The 19,666-nt window shown below is 40.9% G+C and overlaps 1 protein-coding gene across 1 annotated transcript in view; it reads left to right on the top strand.

Moving 5' to 3' along the window:
• adgrb3 (adhesion G protein-coupled receptor B3) overlaps positions 1-19,666 on the top strand; it is a 771,743-nt gene that overhangs the window by 694,171 nt on the left and 57,906 nt on the right. The window contains exon 27 of the mRNA XM_059982287.1: positions 3,539-3,578. Within this exon, the coding sequence (XP_059838270.1) occupies positions 3,539-3,578 (40 nt within the window). The remainder of the gene's footprint in view (positions 1-3,538; positions 3,579-19,666) is intronic.

Genomic DNA, 19,666 nt, shown 5'->3' on the forward strand with positions numbered 1-19,666 from the left:
ATGTAGTCTCTGTTCAGGGATTCAAGTAAAGCAAGGAAGTATATTAATTTTAGCATGGCTTTTGCTTCCCTGGAATATTCCTAAGTGTTTTCAATTGTCAGTGCAGTTGCTATTGGTTTACAGATAGATTCAAAGTAGGTTGATTATCAAAGATCATATGTGGTATACAACCCAGAGATTTGACTTCCCCACAGACAGGCACAAAACAAAGGTGCCCATAAACTATGGAACCCGTACAAAGAAATACATCAACTAACCCCCCCCCCCCCCACACACACACACACACACACACACACTCACACTCAAATTGCACAAGAGGCAACAAGAAAAAATAGTGAAAACACGCAACACAAAACACAAAATTGAAAGAGCCATTTATGTTCAGTTCAGCTCAGTGTTCATTATCTGCAGGCATAGAACATAGAATATTATAGCACAGTACTGGTCCTTCAGGGTTTTGGCCCGAAACGTCAACTGTACTTTTTTTCCATGGATGCTGCCTGACCTGCTGAGTTCCTCCAGCATTTTGTGTGTGTGTTGCTCGGATTTCCAGCATCTACAGATTTTGCATCTACAGATTTTCTCTTGTCTGTGATTTGTTTACAATATTCTAAATGTTTGTGTTAGCATGCGCACACACACATAGGTATCACAAATAGTTAACTGATCTTTTACAGTTATGATTACTGACAGTTAAGTATTTGAACATTAGATTTAGGGCAGCAAGGTAAAGTAGTGGTTAGCGTAGTGCTATTACAGTGCAAATAACCCAGGTTCAATTCCCACTGCTGCCTGTCAGGAGTGTGTACGTTCTCCGCCTGATGCATGCGTTTCAACCAGGTGATATGGTCTCTTCCCAAATTCCATAGGCTTGCGGGTGAGCGGGTTAATTGGTCACAAGGGTGTAATTGGGCTCGTTGGCCCCGAAGGGCCTGAACCGTGCAGTACCTATAAATAAAAATCTGATGCCATTTTTGAATAGTACCATGGAATTTTCATAAATCTGGCTGAAACTTACGATTTTACCCAATAGCACAGCACTCCCTTGATATTAATTGAAATGTCACCGAATGAACTGTTCAATACAATTGGTGCTTTGATATTGTGTGTACTTACCACACAGTATCACTCCTTCCCAAGATCTGGCAGATGTAAAGCCCCTCATCCATCTCACATTCCCTTTTGGGAACATCAGCAGGCATTTAAATCTCTAAGCTAATTACTGGATGTAAAGCAGAAGGATGCTGGCAATGCAGCAGGCCTGACAGCATCTAAAGAGAGGGAAACAGAATTAACATCGTCGATGATACATCAAAGTCAAGGTAAAATTTGTTATCAAACTACATATAGGTTACCATACACTACTTTGAAATTTGTTTCCTTGCAGGCATTTACAGGAAAATAAAGATATACGATACAATTTACAAAGAACAAAACTAAACGTAGACCAAAACTGACAAACAAGCAATGTGCAAAAGAAAACAACTTGTGCAATGATGAAAAATGAGTTGTGAAGAGCCCTTGACAGTGAGTCTATAGGTTGTGGAGTCAGTTTAGAGTTGTGGTGAGTGAAGTTATCCATGCCGCTTCAGGAGCCTGATGGTTGTAGGGTAATAGCTGGTCATATCAGTTTGCATCTTTTTTCAGCCATATTAGTCATAAACCTGAAGTATTCAGCAGTGAAAAACATTGAGAAGTATCTTTCTATTAATGGCTGCCTGTACCAGAACAAGTTGAGAAGAATTATCTGCAGATGTTGAACGTAAAACTTAGATCTTGACAACATTGTTGAGAGTGGATCATTCTATCAGCTGGACTGCTATTTGCCATCCCATGAAATAGAGTCATGGAGTCATAGGGCATTACATCACAGAAACAGGTCCTTCAGCCCTTCTGTTCTGTGTTGAATTATCAATCTGCTGAGTCCCATCAACCTGCACCTGGACCCTAGCCCTCTTTACATTTCTATTCATGTACCAAATGTCTCTTGAATGGTGAAATCTCTCTTCTTGATCATTGCAAGTGCAGTCAACTTGCCATTATAGCCTGTGATTCTGAATGAGTCTTCTGTAAGTTCGCTTTTGAGCACTTGATCTCAGCTGAGGGGGCAGTAATTAGAAACCAACCTCTTCTCCCATAGGAGAGTGGTAGAATGGGAGACAGCCTCAAGGGCTTTCACATGCCACGAAGGGACCTCCTAATGCAGGTGTAAGTAGCTACATTACCTGATCTCCTGCCCTTAGACAAATTTGTGCTTTTCTCAATCAGAAAATTCTACTCCAAGAGGACAAATAATTGCCATTTGAACCCAGTTATACTGTCTACAGTATACTACTTCTTCTGACCTTTTGCCATCACTGTTCTGGGTAACTACCCAATATAATCTTAAATGCTGCCTGGCCATTTTGGGGTATGGACTCTTGATGTGGAATGTTTTACTTTTTACCTCCTTCTGAATTGCAAATAAAAAACATCAGGGAATTCAGTGTCATAAAAATAAGTATTATTCCATTTGACAGGAATATGATAACTAGCTGCAGTGCAGTGTACACACAGTGGCCACTTTAATAGGTACCTCCTGTACCTAATAAAGTGGCCACTGAGTGTAAATTAACCAGAAAATTTGTTTTCAGAAATTGCATTTGTTTTTCTTCTGAATTAAAGGAAAACAATTAAAATAATATCCAAATGAAGACTAACCTTAACAAAGTGAGGCAATGGGACCATTGAATAAGACCCATTTTGCAGCAGAAAATCTATCCAAATATTAGCAAAAGCCAGGCTTGGAGCTCTAATATTGGTTCAATCCTTGACCCAAGTTCATAACAATGACCCACAAAAGTACTTTTAAAATATCATAATGGAAATACAAGTAATTTGCAAAAGACATTCCTTTAAGACAAATGTTGAAATTTCAGCTATTTTCCAATCTATTGAATTTAATTTCTTTCATTTGTACAAGGATCTATTGTTCGAAGAAGCTTATGTTGATCTGTTTAATTGGTGCTTTCATTTAAACAGCTCAATCTCATTTATCCTTTGGATTGTTTTAGTTGTGAACTTGCCATGCATTTGACCTATGGAATTATCTAATTGAATAGTTCTCTTCATTTGATTAAAAAATGATCCTGTTCTTGTTCTTTATCCATTATTAGTTCCAGGTGTGTTATATCGTCTTTCAGATTGCAAGCTGAATTAACTTGCTAGTTATATTTGTCTGTGCCATATGACAATGGTTGTAATAGGAAGAACCATGTCATTTGGAGCAGAACAATGAGCTATCATCTGAAGTTAGCCATTATCCTCCATATTGCCATTTTACTTGCCTTTGCTTTCAATCCCATTAATAACCTACTGAAAATACAATGTATTACATGCTTAAAAGGTTGTAAATAGTGTGAAACTATAAAAATTTAGTTTCATTGTGAGTTAAGATGAATTAAACTATTTATCTTTTTATAGAAATCTATGCATGTTCTTTATATTTAATCATTGTCATTGGTGTTTAATAGATTTTTTTCTGCTTTATTCTAAACAGACAGACTTTGAAAAGGATGTGGACATAGCATGTCGGTCAGGTAAGAATTGACAGGTTAATTATCTCTGTTTAATAAACCTTGATAGGGAACATCCATTTCAGTTGTCAGTGTAAAGCTTGACAGTGTCTGCTCAGCTTACATCTAGCCAAATTTGTCTCAGCCATTTCCTTCCTGTTTGATCTCAGTGGAAAAGTTAAGTGTGCTGTAGAATATGAGGCAAACTTAACAACTAAGCCAATATAGGAGCTTTGGATGAGATACCACAGTTAGTTCAAAGCCTGGGCACAGGCCAGAATTCCAGCTTTGACACCTGCCATCACCCTTGACCCATACTTAACATAACAGGGTCGAAAGTTGCCCTGTGTGTAGTATACATTCCATTACAGTTTTCACAACATTGCAATGTTACAACATCTTACAAACATTTTAATTAGTTGTTAAACTCTGCCTTTTCAAGGAATTTTCAAGCAAGTGATGTTGACAGGGAGTTACAATGGTGGGTATATCACAATGGGGTCAGCTGTTGAGACTTGGCAACAGGTGAGATGTGTTGATGTTCATCCAATGGCTTGATCATGCTTTAGGAACCCAAAGAAGTACAGAAGGGTTAGGGCCAGTTGAGTGGAAATTTCTGTTTATGTTCTGCAGGAATTATTTGCTGAGACAAAACCAATGGTGGGGAACCTGTGCTTGCTGCCTGGTCTTATGAGCACATATAGTGCTTGGGGAGGAAAGACAATCATGGCATTCCCACTAGTTCCCATTACAACATCTGACACCTGCAGCATAAACCCAGAAGAAGGGGCATTAGGGGCATAGTAGTGGATAGCACCACTCCATGAGACTATAACAAGGTAATGGCATCAATATCCACATTGTCATTTATGTCCTAATGCTCCTGACTTCTGAAGTCTTGTTCAGAGAAACAAGTTGGAGCTTTAAAACTTTTTTTTTGTTTCCGGAGTCAAACCTCTTTATTGTGAAGTGGGGTTTAAATGAAGCGTATCTCAAAGAAGTTAGATCTTAATGTGTCTTCTGAGGAAAAATCCCATTGCAAGTTCGATGACACCCCCCCCCCCCCACCAACCAAAAATAACTAAGAAATTTAAATGTCAGTACAAAGGCTCTGCTCATTGTGCTGTGAATACTTATGTCAGAAAGTGCCCACATTTTACCTGAGGGAATTTGCTCAATTTGGGGGGGGCGGGGAATGGATGTGATGGGTAAATGGATGTGGACATCGAGCTTGCAACTACCTTTATTCAGTCATGACCTAGTCCTATCAATCTCTTGCCCTATGGATTCTCCAGTGCCAATGGCCTTACTCAGATCTTATGCTATTGCTCATCAATCCTCCTCTCTCAGATTCCCGACCTGGTACTCCACCTTTCCACCACCATAGTCTCTCATTCCATGCCTGTGCCTAGCAATGGTGGGAGCAAAAGAGTCAGAGTTCACACTATCCACCAGGTAGCAATGATGATGGGTAATCTTACCAATGCATCATAAAGTGATGCAGCATGGGAACAGGCCCTTCAGCCCATCTAGTTCATGCTGACTGTGATGGTCACCCAGCTAGTCCTAGTTTTCTGCATAGTTGCAGCTTTCCATGAGCCTATTTACTTAACCATTGTACCTGCTTCAACCATCTTCTTTGACTGCTCACTCCATTCACCCACCAGCCTCTGAGTGAAAACTCTGTCCCTCATCTCCCCTTTTAATTTTTTTCCCCTAATCATTCTTAGGCCAAAATTTGAGTGGTGCCTTAAATGAGGGAGCAGTAATGACATCCTATTTATGCATTGAAGCTGAATATGGCTAGTTTCTTAACAGTCTGATTGAGCAGTCTGTTCAGATCTAGGAGATGTGTTGGACTTCCACTGAATGGATCTGTTGTTTGGGTCATGCAGAGTGTCACATTGTTGAGGATGTAATAGTATCCCTCCTGGAGGAGAAAAAGGATTCTTATCCCTCAAGTAATAGTGGGTGATCACCTTAGTCGCTTTTCTTGTGATCACAAGACCCTGTTGGACGTTGATGGTATGGAATGTTGCAAGTCCAATTCAATAGTTTATTGGCAAACAGCAGGGACAGATGGTGGAGGGGCTGCATGGTCTCAAGCCACGGTGTTGCCTGTTTACAGACACCAGGGGAGGCATAGAAGTCTGTTGCTCCACTAGAGTGGCAGAAGCAGTGTGGCGTAGTTGATGCTGGTGCTTCTCCCCTCCACCCCTGAGCTCACTTGGCAGAAGACAAGCTGTATTATGTTCGATCACAGACTGCTGCAGCATCCTTGGATTCAGGGACTTGGACTGTATTTTATTGATATCTTATATGAGCCTTGTGCTGTGTGTGACTGTTGGTACAAGGTTTTACATCTTGGCCCCAGAGTAGCATTGTTTCGTTTGGCTGTATTCATGAATGGTTGAATGGCAATTAAACTAATTAAACTTGAATAATGTAGTGTGTGACCATAGGCAGCAAGTCAGTGTCCAGAGTCCCAGCATGGTAATAATTCCTTCACTCACAGGCGTCCATTCTGTCAGCGCCACTGAAACCACCACTGTTGCAGATAGTGGTGGCAGTGTCTGCAGATTCCTTGACTGTGAGACAGGCAGATACCAGTCAGGTCAATAACACTGAACTCCTCACAGCTAACTGCCCCACCTCACAATGGCTTTGCAGCGTGTGTCTGCAGGGTCTCTTGACACCTGCTGGAAAAAGGACTCATCTGTGCTCTTCTCTATCTTCACCATTTCCTCCAAAGTGTCAACCAACAGGGGGCCAACTCTTCCACATTGTGCCATTGCCCAACAAGAGAATAAGTTCAGGAACTTCTGTTAGCACTTGCTGCAGTCATAAAGCACCTCTACCAGCTCTGAATTCCAGTGTTCACTGATGCTAAACACTGAACACACCAATTCAGTGCTCAGCCAGTGGTTGGCATTATCAGCGTTAGGTTCACAGTGGTCAGTCAACAGCCTGTGTGAGGAGGGTGTCAATTCCTACACAGAGTATGATCACACACAGCAACGGCATGTGAAGGTAAGTGCACATTGCAATCCTCTTGCCTGTTAAGGGGCTTATCCAAATAACACTTCACATTCTGAGAGATTAGGCAGGGTTGACACCGAGTAACAGTTTTCTTAAGTGGAGATCTAGAGGTAGAGAGAACATTAGAGATCAGAGACTTGGGACTGAGATGAGTCAGGCTGTGGATGTCTGCAATTCACTGGACCCCACCTGAGACCATAAGGCATAGGAGCAATATTATGCAGTTTGTCCATCGAGTCTACTCCACCATTTCATCGTGGCTGATTTATTATCCCTTGCCCTCATTTTCCTGCCTTTGCCCTGTAACATTTGATGCCCTCACTGATCAAGACTCTATCAACCACCACCTTAAATAAATCCAGCGGCTTGGCCTGCACAGCCATCTGTTGCAATGAATTTCATAGATTCACCACCATCTGGCTAAAAAACCTTTTCCTCATCTCTATTCTAAATGGACATCCCTCAGTTCTGAGGCTGTGACCTCTGGTCCTAGATTCAACACTATAGGAAACAATCTCTGCACATCCACTCTATCTATGCCTTTCAATATTCAATAGGTTTCAATGAGATTTCCCCCTCTGGGCCCAGAGCCATTAATCATGCTTCATACATTAACCCTTTCATTCCTGTAAACATCTTCATAAACCTCCAGACCAACTCCAATGCCTTTCTTAGATAAGGGACCCAAACTGTCCACAATTTTCCAAGTGCAGTCTGATCATTACTTTATAAAGCCTTAGCATTACATCCCTGCTTTTGCATTCTAGTCCTCTCAAAATTAATGCTAACATTGCATTTGCCTTCCTTGTCACTGAATCAGCTTGCATGTTAAGCTTTAGAGAATGCTGCATGAGGACTCTGAATTCCTTTTGCATCGTTGATTTTTTGATTTTCTCCCTGTTCAGAAACTATGCCTTTACTCTTTCTTCCAAAGTCCATGATTGTACACTTCCCTACACTATTTCATTTCTCTAAGTCCTTCCGCACACTCCCTGCTTCCTCAACACTGCATGTCCCTCCACCTATCTTCATTTTACCCACAAACTTGGCCACAAAGCCATCAATTCATTGACATATTGATGCACCATCAATAACTCACGGAGACTGGAAGTGAACGATAGGCTTTTATTAGCAGCAAAAAGGGAGCACGACATCTCGGAGACAGAGGGGGGAGCAGTGCCTCCAATCGCCTTTCTACAGGGGTCTGTGGGAGGAGCCACAGGAGCAGTCAGCAGAGGGGCATGTCCAGACAGATATACACATAGTTTACCACACATATAATGTGAAGAGAAGAGGTTGCAACACTGACCACTGTAGAACACCACTGGTCACTGGGATTAGAAAAGGCCCATTTTATTCACACTCTTTGCCTTCTGCTCATCAGCCAATGTTCTATCTGTGCTCTTAGTGTGTGTGGCGCCTTGTCAAAAGCCTTCTGAGTGTCCAAGTAAACAACTTTGTGATTATTGCAGCCTCTGATCAATGCAGGCCAGGCTTTAAGGTAAGCAAGAGGAACTGGCACAGAGCAGGAAAGTGGACATTGTAAAATTTAGTCACTATCATATTAGGGGCAGGCTCGAGGAGCTGAAAAATCTACTTTTTGTTACTTTTTCTTAAGATCTTACCAGAGACGAAATGAAAATGAGTCATGTAGAGCAGGAAGATTAAAGGGTTCATCAGCCTAGTGAAGCAAAAAGCAACTAAATTACCATTAAAATGGCAGGAAAAGAAGTAGAGATCTGATGATCATTATAATTGTAGTCATAGATCATACCTTTCCTGTCTCTGTAGCTTGCCTGCTTTCCTGCTTTGTTACACCATTAGCACAGCATAAGCAGGCCTTGGTATCCATATTAATACATGCATGAGCAGTATCTGCTGTTGAGCCTGAAAGACTGTGACCTTTTAATGGCTTCCCACTTTAAGGCATAATCATTTACAAGACAGGACTTCCAAGGGGCAGAGATTGAATATTATGTAATATATCTTTACTGAAGTGATGATGGATTGGACATTCTGCATACATTGTACATTGGGCTGTGTGGCTGATTTCTGTAAAAAGAATACAGTGTTTGTTGAAGTGGGCAGATTTGGGTGCACAGCAAACTCTGCTGGTTTCCTTCTTGGTTGTAAGTATACTGTATATCTAAGGTGGGATGCAGTAGTCTGGAAGGAACATACCTACACACCATTTACTTGGATTTTCATTTACATGGAAACATACATATTCCCCCCCAGCCCCACTAAGCCTCCTAACCACCCCACCCAACTGCTGATCCACCCCCGAGCTCTACCACAGCAGCAGGTCACTACCCTGAGCCTGTGATCACCCACCTTCCTCAGCCCAAGCTCATTTAGTGACCTTGGGCTTGACTCTTGGTCCAATCGAGCAATTGCAATTCCTCCAGCTGCAAGGGCAGCTCATTCACACAGCAGGTACAGATCCTGGTACACAGCTCCAGTAATCCGCCTTCAATCCCTACCTCCCATGCTGTCTGTGTGGAACGTGAAACACGGAACATTATAGCACAAGACAGGGTCTTCAACTGAAAATTTTGTGTTGAACTTTTAACAAACTCTAAGATCTACCTAACCCTTTCCTCTTACATAGCCCTTTAGTTTTCTATCCATCTGCCTATCTAAGAGCTTCTTAAATGCCCCTAATGTATCTGCCTCTACCACCACCACTGACGGGGCATTCCAAGCACCCGCCATTCTCTGTGTAAAGTACTTACCTCTGATATCCCCCTTGTACTTTCCTCCCGTCACCTTACAATTATGCCATTTCACAGCAGCTGTTTTTGCCCTGGGGGAAAAAAAAGTCTTTAGCTATGCCTTTTATCATTTTGTACACTTCTATCAAGTCACCTCTGATTCTCCTTCACTCCAAGTTTACACATTCTGCCTGTGACCAGGTGGGGTTCCTGGGTTATCCAGATTCCCCCCACGTTCCAGAGATGTGCAGTTTGGAAAGTTGATTGTCTGCTGTAAATTATCCCGAGTCCAGGTGTCTGTTGGGAGAATTGCTGGGGAATTGGCAGACATGAGAGTGAGAATGGTTCAGAAGAAAAATGGGGGATTAAGATAGATCAGGTTACTCTGGGATCCATCCTAGGCTTGATGGGCTGAATGGTCTTCTTTAATCCCATAATTACCCCTGAACTGGTTATACCAAAACCTGACCATACATCCACCAACTCTCACTTGTTTCACAACTAAGCCCCAGCTGCAAATGCCTTCTTTATCTTCTCGTGGTAGAAACGCCATTTAGCACATACTGTGTACAGGACTCAGCCAGAGTTCATGGCACCTTGAGCCTCATGCCTAGCAGAGACTTAAAGTGCGGGGTAGATTAGCAAGCCTTTCCAGAATCACTGGAATTGCAAGTAGAGTTTATTGTTGTATTCACATGTATGGTGAGGTACCATTATCAGCAGCAACACTGGCCTACAGAGTCGGGCAATTCACACATTATACAATAAGTATATGAGAGAGTGAAGGAAAAGATTGACCATAACAAGACAAAAATGCTAACACTACAGTTACAAGAAGTGATCTGTAGTGTTATATTGCTAGAATAGAGTTGTGTTAGTCGGTGCAAGAACTGATGGTTCTTGCTGTTACCAAACCGAGTAATATGGGACTTTGGACTTCTGTCCCCCTGACTGACCATAGCAGTGAATAGAGGGTTTAGCTCAGATGATTTGAATCTTTGAGGTAGATGCCCAAACCATGGTACTGGAAGATAATATTAAAGAAAACATGTCCTTCCTCAGATCTGTTGAAAACCAATCCAAACCTTCTATGGAATATGGGATAGTACTGACAGAGACACCATGGGCTGAAATGTTTCTCGCAGTACATACTCTAAGTGTTAGAATCCAGACCAAATGTTGATTTGCAGAATGTTTCCTTTTTGGCTCTGCTCCCCACCCCCAATGCAACTGAAGTCACAGAATGTTTGTGGTAATGAAGCATTCCTCTTCAGGAACTTTAGTATCATTCCCTGCCAAGATGGTTCATTGTCCACATCAGAACCACAAGCTTCTCTTGTCCCCGGTAGGTGATCAGTGGTAAGTCACTCTTCTCTAGTGGAGGTTTGACCTTCCCACTGTTACCACCTCTTCCAGGCCCAACCACGGACAGAACAAGCAGGTGTGTAGGCACTGTCACCAGTGGGAATGTTTGGCAGAATGGAAGATTACCCTCTACCCCATGCCGTCCAGTATTTAGCGATCAGATCTCTACAAGTCCTTCCAGATCTCCTACATTATTTTGATACAAAGCCAGAAAACTTTTATGTGTAGGACCCCTGTAGAAATTACAGCTGAGCTGGGCCAAGGCAACCCAGGAGAATGGGCATAAGTGATCAGACCCTGAGTGACTGTAGTGCCCTTGATATGAAGCAGAATCCTGAAAAATTCTAGATAGAAAATTTGAAAATAGAAGCTAGCTATTAGAGGTAATTAGACTGTATATTATTGTCTGAAGTGCCAGCCAAATTGAATTTGTTTGTTTTAAATTTGCCCCTAAATAAAGGGCTAGGATGCAATATCTTTTAACAATTGTTTTTTAATGGGAATACATCAGGAGACGGCTGCATTAGCCACATTAAATCAGAATTCATGATATAAATTCTCATATTAAGATTTACAAATGAAAGGTAACCTCAGAGGTGCACTTCTAAGTAATGTGTAAATGTCATGGCAAGAATCCAAAATGCAACACTGCGGCCTTTTGCAGAAGCTTAACAACATTAGGACAGCTCAGAGCATAGCAAAGGTCAGGTACTACTTCGGTATGCACTCTGTGCAGTCTGAGCTGATTATTATATGGATGGTGGAGAATGTAGATGGGGTTGATTTTTCCAGCACAATGTTTATTCATTTTCAGTACTTGATTGGAGTCAGACCTCTTCCACTTTCACAGAATATTTTTAGCTGTTCTCCTTTCTGTTGTGCTCCTTCTGCTCATTCCCCCTTCTTATTCTGGTTTCATCCCTCTTCCTTTCCGGTCGCGATGAAGGGTCTTGGTCTGAAATGTTGACTGTTTATTCCTCTCCGTAGATGCTGCACAACCTTCTGAAGTCCCTCAGCACCTTTTGCTCAAGATTTCCAGCAGCAGCTGAATCTCTTGAGGTTGAGGTTTGCTATTATTTCAGCAGGAATGCAAGTACTCAGTTTTTCATGGCACAGAGGAAACCATTCAGTCCATGCCTGTTCGTGGGGGAGCAAACCTTCACTCACATTCCCCTTCGTATTTCTGTGTAACCCTTTAACTTACACCCCCTCTCACAGGTGCTTTCAATTCCCCTTTGATTACCTTGCCATTAACCTGCTTTGGGTGTGATTTACCTAGAACTCACAGTTAACCAATTAGCACATCTTGTAGTGTGGGAGGAAGCCAGACCTACTGGAGGAAGCCATGGTCACAGGTAGAAGGTGCAGACTCTGCACTGACAGCACATGAGGTTCAGGATTGAACCAGGGAGCTGGAGCTGGAGCTGTGAGACAGCCCATTTGTGAGTGTCTGTGGGTGCTTTACATTTGATATTTGTGTTCTTCCTGAGGAGGTAAGCTGATTCATCCAAGGGAAAGATCTGTCAGAATCAAAGCTCATATCTTCCCTTTCAGGTGCACTGTCAGTAGGGTTTCCTCCGTTCCAATGTGCCTCAGCTCCCCCCTCAGAAGAACAAACTCTAAAGCCCAGAATACATTTTTAATTCTCAAATCAGGTCCAGCTCTACCATACAGGGCTGCTTATTTCCTTTTAGTCTTTGTTTTGAAATTGTTGACATTATCCAAATGTGATTCAGAGAATACGGAATCCTAAGGAGTTAGCTTTGAGAAAAGGTATGAATAAATGAATTGCATTGTGCCTTTGCCAAGCTCTATTTGAATACATTTATCTGAATGATTAAACCAGAAATCTACAGATGTTGAAAGCTCCAGCTGCAGAACTTATAATCACAACGTCCTCTCAGTCCTGAACCTGGTTCAAACATGCATTTGCATCTCTTATGCTGTTAATTCACATCAGTGACCTCAACTAACAGCTGCTGAGAGTTCACGAGCACTTTCCTTAACAAAGTTGTTCATGCCAGCTTAAGAAGGTTTTGAAACATAGAAACATAGAAAATAAGTGCAGGACTAGGCCATTCAGCCCTTCGAGCCTGCATCACCATTAAATATGATCATGGCTGATCAACCAACTCAAAACCCTGTACCTGCTTTCTCTCCATACCCCCTGATCCCTTTAGCTACAAGGGCCATATCTAACTTCCTCTTAAATATAGCCAATGAACTGGCCTCAACTGTTTTCTATGGCAGAGAATCCCACAGATTCAACACTCTCTGTGTGAAGAAGTTTTTCCTCAACTCGGTCCTAAAAGGCTTCCCCTTTATCCTTAAACTGTGACCCCTCATTCTGGACTTCCCCAACATTGGACACAATCTTCCTGCATCTAGCCTGTCCAATCCCTTTAGAATTTTATACGTTTCAATAAGATTCCCCCTCAATCTTCTAAATTCCAGTGAGTATAAGCCTAGTCGATCCAGCCTTTCTTCATATGAAAGTCCTGCCATCCCAGGAATCAATCTGGTGAACCTTCTTTGTACTCCCTCTATGGCAAGAATGTCTTTCCTCAGATTAGGGGACCAAAACTGCACACAATACTCTAGGTGCGGTCTCACCAAGGCCTTGTACAACTGCAGTAGAACCTCCCTGCTCCTGTACTCAAATCCTTTTGCTATGAATGCCAACATGCCATTTGCCTTTTTCACCGTCTGCTGTACCTGCATGCCCACCTTCAATGACTGGTGTACAATGACACCCAGGTTTTGTTGCATCTCCCCTTTTCCTAATCGGCCACCGTTCAGATAATAATCTGTTTTCCTGTTCTTGCAACCAAAGTGGATAACCTCATGTTTATCCACATTAAATTGCATCTGCCATGAATTTGCCCACACACCTAACCTATCCAAGTCACCCTGCATCCTTTTAGCATCCTCCTCACAACTAACACCGCTGTCCAGCTGACAGATTTAATCTATCTCTTTCCACTTTCTCAAGAATTTGGACTCCTTTTAAATGGCTGTTTTTATTATTGGAGGGTAGGAGGGTTGCTTGGATGAAATCATTTGGTATTGATGACAGTATTATTTCTTTTATTTTGGATATGTCAAACCAAAGATCATCTTGAACAGCATCATCGACCATCCCAGATCAAGAGCTTATGTAGAACTGGCCATACTAAAATGATGCCTAAGTATCCAAACACAGGTGATCTTGAGTTCTGTTTGGTTTGTGGATTTAGTGCTCTTTTTTGTTTCCTGTCTTCTTGTTGTCTCGTTACTGTCAATAGGAACTTTCAGAAGGGGTTTGGAATATTAGATGGAAAATTAGCAGAGATGTTGAAAAAGAACAGGGAAACAGGATTAATGGTTATCCCCAATTAGCAGAAGCAGGCACAATGAACTGAAGAGGTATTTTCCTGTATATTGTTCCATGATTTTCTCTGCTTTGGAACTCTCCTCTCTGCTATTTTAACTGAAAACAATAAACGCAAAAATAGTGAGGTAACGTTCATAGGTTGATTAAATGTCCCTTCAAAAATCTGATGGAGGGGAAGAAACTGTTCCTAAAATGTTGAGTGTGTGCCTCACCTTTTCTCTGATGGTAGCAATGAGAAGAGCTCATGTTCTGGCTGATGGGGGTTCCTCAATAATGAGGCATCTTTGAAGCATCACCTTTTGAAGAAGTCCTTGATGCTAATGCCCATGATGGAGATGGCTGAGTTCGCAACCCTCTGCAGCTTTTTCCAATCCTGTGCAGTCGCTCTTCCTTACTATCTGATATGGAAGGGATTTAGTACTGTCTTGATGGAAGGCATGGAAGGGAATTTAGTACAGGCCATTATTATTTGGAAGTTTGTAAGCATAGTATTTTCATGAATTTAGTAAAACAATTTGCAGCATTTAAAATACCAAAAATTCATCAACTAAAAGAGTCAAGAAACAAAAAATATTAATGTGTTTATTTTGCAGAAACCACAGTAAACAGGGTAACATAGGTCTGATGTGGCAGGAAGTGGAAGGGAAAGATGGTTGCTGAGTACCCTTGAGATAAATACTATTCTCAATCTTTCTCAAGCTTATACTCGGACTGTCGGCAATTTAATTCATTCTTGAGAAGACTGAGGGTCTAGTTGAGTAAATGTCATTAGGAATTTTATAATAAACCAAAGCAATCTTATTTTGAGAATAAGGAAAAAATTGTGTTTACATAAAACTATTTGTTAATTTTATGGAGTTAACATTATATTTGAAATGTGGATTTTGGAAAATTGTAGTAAAAATTGATATTTAAATTCAAGAGATTTTGCAGATGCTGGAAATCTTGAGCAATACACAATATCTTGAGCAATATAGAGTGGACTGAACAGTCAATGAAGGGTTTTGGCCTGAAACGTTAAATATTTATTCCCCTCCATAGATGCTGCCTGACTTACTGAGATCTCCAGCAATTTGTGTATGTTGCTGATATTTAAATTGTTTATTTGTGCTAAATGTCTTAAAAGTGCAAAACCAGCTTTGGATTAATGCGTGAAGGTTTGATGTTCCTGAAAGAAAATATACTTCATTCTGTGCTGTAGATGTGGACCATTCAGTGCAAGTGGCACAGCTTTGCTATGCAGTAAAATAAGCCTCACCCAGACTGTGATAATCAAGACAGTTGCCCCAAAAGATAAAATTACAAAGCTATGTCTTGAAATTAATCCCTGCCAAGTAGCACTAATTTCATTACTTCTAGCATCTGCATGTGGTCTGCCTCTGAAATTCAGTTACATTGAATGTAAGATAATAAATTTTAGAGGCAGTGTATGATATAATACAATGGATTAGGTTTGGGGTAACTACGAGGGATGAGTTTCTAAAGATGAATTTGTTATCTGTATCTCTAATGGGCCACCATTGCATAGTATATTTGGAAAGAAATTGATTTTGATCTAAAATAGGTATTGAATTATATTATTATTGATAAAAATGTGCAGTATATATATCAATCTGTATATATCTCAGTTTTGAGGTGAAGGTCATTATATCAATTTAGAAGTGATAAGTTTTATTTAAGTAATCTTCTGTGGTTGTTTTTACATATATTGGATTTGCAGCAGTGGGGTTAATTAACACTGAATGATTTTGTGAGAGAAAATAGAAATAAATTAGTGATTCGTTTTGGAACAACCTACGCACAGTGCAGTTCAAGGTATACAGAAAGTAAAAGTACCCTGGAGTGTAACTGTTTTTGCTGGAAGCATAATTTATCTTCCATTTTTCAATCCACGTGGGTGTTTACATGGATTTTTCATATTTTAATTCTTGCACATACTTTTTCAAATTATGTAATTTTTAAATGTGTTTTTTATATATACTATTCCTTCCAGCTCAGCTGCACAAGCAGGAAGGAGCCAAGAATCAAGTGTATGAGTAGCAGGGGACTAGATAGTGAACTGAAGAGAGAGGTGCTCTGCTGTCATAGGTGTAAATCTAGGATGAGGTGTTGGCTTTCTGGTGTCAGGGTGAACAAAGTCACAGAAAAAGTGCAGGAGATTCCAAACCAGGAGAGTATATAGTCAGAGTTCGTGGCCCACACTAGAGGAAATGTTTTGGATCAAAGGAAGGATGAGATCTCACAGAAGATCAAATCATTGCACAGTGCATTGAATTGTATTATCAGACTCTTATGAGATCTCTTGCATGATAAGATGGACTTTTGGCCTCACAACCTACCTCGCTATGACCTTACACTTTACTGTTACCTGCACTTTTGGTAGATTTAAGAATAATTGGATCAGCCCATGATTGAATGCTGGGGCAGACTCGATGGGCCAAATGGCCTACTTCTGTTCCTATATCTTATGGTCTTATGGTCTTTTATGCTTTATTCTGCATTGTTACTGTTTCACCTTATTCCAGCTCAGTGGACTGTATCATGATTTGATCTGTATAAACAATATGTCTATAATCAGCAGGCAAGACAAGTTTTGCACTGCATCTTGGTACATCTGGCAATAATAAACCAAAATGCTTAAGCCAAATGGCAGATGAAAGAGCAGGACCTCTGAGGTTGTAATCTCTGGATTACTTGCAAAGTAATGTGTTCCTTTCTCGACCCACTATCCTCCCATTCAAAAGAGTGTAAGAATAGGAGGATAGTCAGTATCGAAATATAGGTCAGATAAATGGGTGACTTTATGGAATAGAATGGTGAACTCTAGATTTTAGGTTGTGGGGCCATTTTTGGTGAAGGTGGACCATAGATTAAACAGGTTGCACGTGAATTAATAAAAGTCCAACAGTTCTACTCGTAGGTTTACCAGTATTGCTAAGAAAGACCTAAAGTAATTTGGCAGTCGAACAGGACACAGATCAGGTGTAAAGTGGAGTGAAAGGTGCAGTTAAGTGTAGAAGAAAACAAACAAATCAGCCAAGTAGACAGTGGACAGGTGGGAGCCATTCAAAACCGAAATAATGTGAGTTCCCACAACATGTTCCCACAAGAGTGAAAGATACAGACAGCAAGTCCAAGTATCCTGCACGTTTCAGGATATCAAAGGCTGAATAAAGACAAAAAGATCTGCGCAGCTGATAAAGAGCTAAAAACTAAGAAGGCCCTTCAGAAATAGTAAGGGAAGGGCTTTAAAAAAATTAAAAGTGGGCATGAAGTATCACCAGAGGCCAAGATTAGGGAAATCACAAAGCATCTTTCAGGATTTTAACAAAAGAGAATAACAAGTGAAAAGGGAGGGTCCATTATGGACCAAAATGACGAACACTGTGCAGAACTGGAGGACTTGGGTTTAGTTTCACATGAATCTTTCTCTTCTGCATTCACTAAAAAGGACATTGTACTTGGAGAAGGGATGGTGAAATTATCATTAAAAAAGAAGCAAAGTTAAATGAATTAGAGGACAGAAAAGGGCAAATAAATTGCCAGGGCTGATGGGATATATTCAACTGCCAAGGGATACAAACGAGGAGATTACTGAGTCCTTTTATAAAACCTTTGCTGGTCACATTGTGAGGTAACTGATGGCTGGAGGACAGAGTCATACAACAGAAAAATGAGCCACCTAACCCACCACTTATGTGCCAGCCTTTTTGCCCATCTACACTTTTTCCATTTGCCCACATTATGACTATTCTTCAATAGTATTTGTGTCTGATTCCACCTCCTATGTTGGCAGTAGATTCCAGATTATCAACCACCCCAAAAACAATACTGTGAAGATGGGGGAAAAGATTTTGGCTATTATGCCCCCTCTACCTCTCATAATCTTACAAGCATATATGAGGTCACCCCTCAGCTTCCTTCACTCCAGTGAAAACAAGTCCAACTTATCCATCCTCTCCATATGACAAAAATCCTCCAATCCTGGCAACATCCTGCTGAATCTTCCCTGAACCCTCCATCATGCAATTATACCTTTCCTATAATGTGGCATCCAGAAATGTGGTTCCTATCTTCAAGCAAGGCAGCAGGAATGAACTCCATAGCTACAAGCCTGTGAATCTCACATCAGTCAAGTTATCAGATAAATTTATGAGCAGTAATATTAATCTAGACTTGATAAGGCAGGCATTAATCAAAGATAACAGGATTTTATTAGGGGTTGATCCTGAATTTTTTGAAGAAATAACAAAATGTGTTGAGATGAATATAGTTAATAGTGTGTTCATGGACTTCATTAAGGCTTTCCACAGGGTCTAACGGGAGATTGATTCAAACAGTTAGAGACCACAGAATCTAAGGCAAGCTGGTAAATTGGTCTGTTTAAAGGAGATTGGGGGTGAAGGGTTGTGTTCTCTGTTGGAAGCTTGTGACCAATGGTTCACCACAGTGATTGTTGCAGGGTTCCTTACTATTTGATATATAGTTACAATGTGGATGTGAATGTCAAAGATACAATTAACAAGTTCAGAGGTACATGGAAAGTGCAGTCTTAGCCAACATGAGAATATTAATCAGTTGGTAAGAGGAGCAGAGCAGTGGCAGATGGAATTTAATCCTGGCAATTCTGAGGTGTTGCTCTTTTGGAGGTCTATTAGGGGTAATACACCATGAATAGGAGGGTCCAAGGGAGTGTTGAATAGAGTGCAAATCCAAGGATTTCTGAAAGTGGCAGCACATGTAAGGTTGTGAAGAACGCATATAGGTTGCTTGCTTTCACTAGCCAAAACATAAAGCATAGAAGCAAGAAGTTTGGCCACAGCTGGAGTACTGTGTACAGTTTTGATCACCACACTTGTGGAAGGAGAGGCATAAGGAGGATAAATAGAAAGAAACATTTCCCTACAGCAGAGATTCCAAAACTGGAAGACTCACGCTTTGGTTAAGGGACAGGAAGTTTAGTGTTGATGGGAATCCAGAAGGCACAACCTGAGAAGGACAAGCACTTGAATCCGCAAGGCATAGAAAGCTAGGGACCAAGTGCTGTGAAATTAATACAGATAGTCAACATTGGTCAAAAGCCATCAGATTTCTGAATGGTCCATGAACCCATAAAGCTCTTCTTTTGCTCTAGTTATTTAATTTTTTTATTTCTTATAGTAACTTAGTAGTTCTTTTTAATGAATTGGACTATAATGCTACCACAAAGCAACAAGTTTCTCAACATATGTTAGTGATAATAAACCTGATTCTAGCATGGACACAATGGGCAGAAAGGCCTATTTCTGTGCTGAATGACTGAACAGTGTTTTTTTTTCCCTAGTGATACAGATTGCTAACCCGTTGCTCATTACTATTTACAAGAATGAGATGTGTTGTTGCACTCTGGGATTCTCCGCGCAGGATATTGGAACCACTGCAGCAACCTGATCCCTTTAGTTCCCCTTTTTTGTCCATTCAGTCATCTACAAGGAGGAGGTGCCTACTCACGCTACTGAGCTTGAGCACTCCAGGGTGCTGAACCTTATTTCAATGAAACAGCTGTACCATTACTTAACTCTGAAGGGCGAAGCTCCTGTAACAGTATTAATTTGAACAAATGTTCCATAGCCCATTATACA

The sequence above is a fragment of the Hypanus sabinus genome, chromosome 10, assembly GCF_030144855.1.
Source record: "Hypanus sabinus isolate sHypSab1 chromosome 10, sHypSab1.hap1, whole genome shotgun sequence".
Taxonomy (NCBI): Eukaryota; Metazoa; Chordata; class Chondrichthyes; order Myliobatiformes; family Dasyatidae; genus Hypanus; species Hypanus sabinus.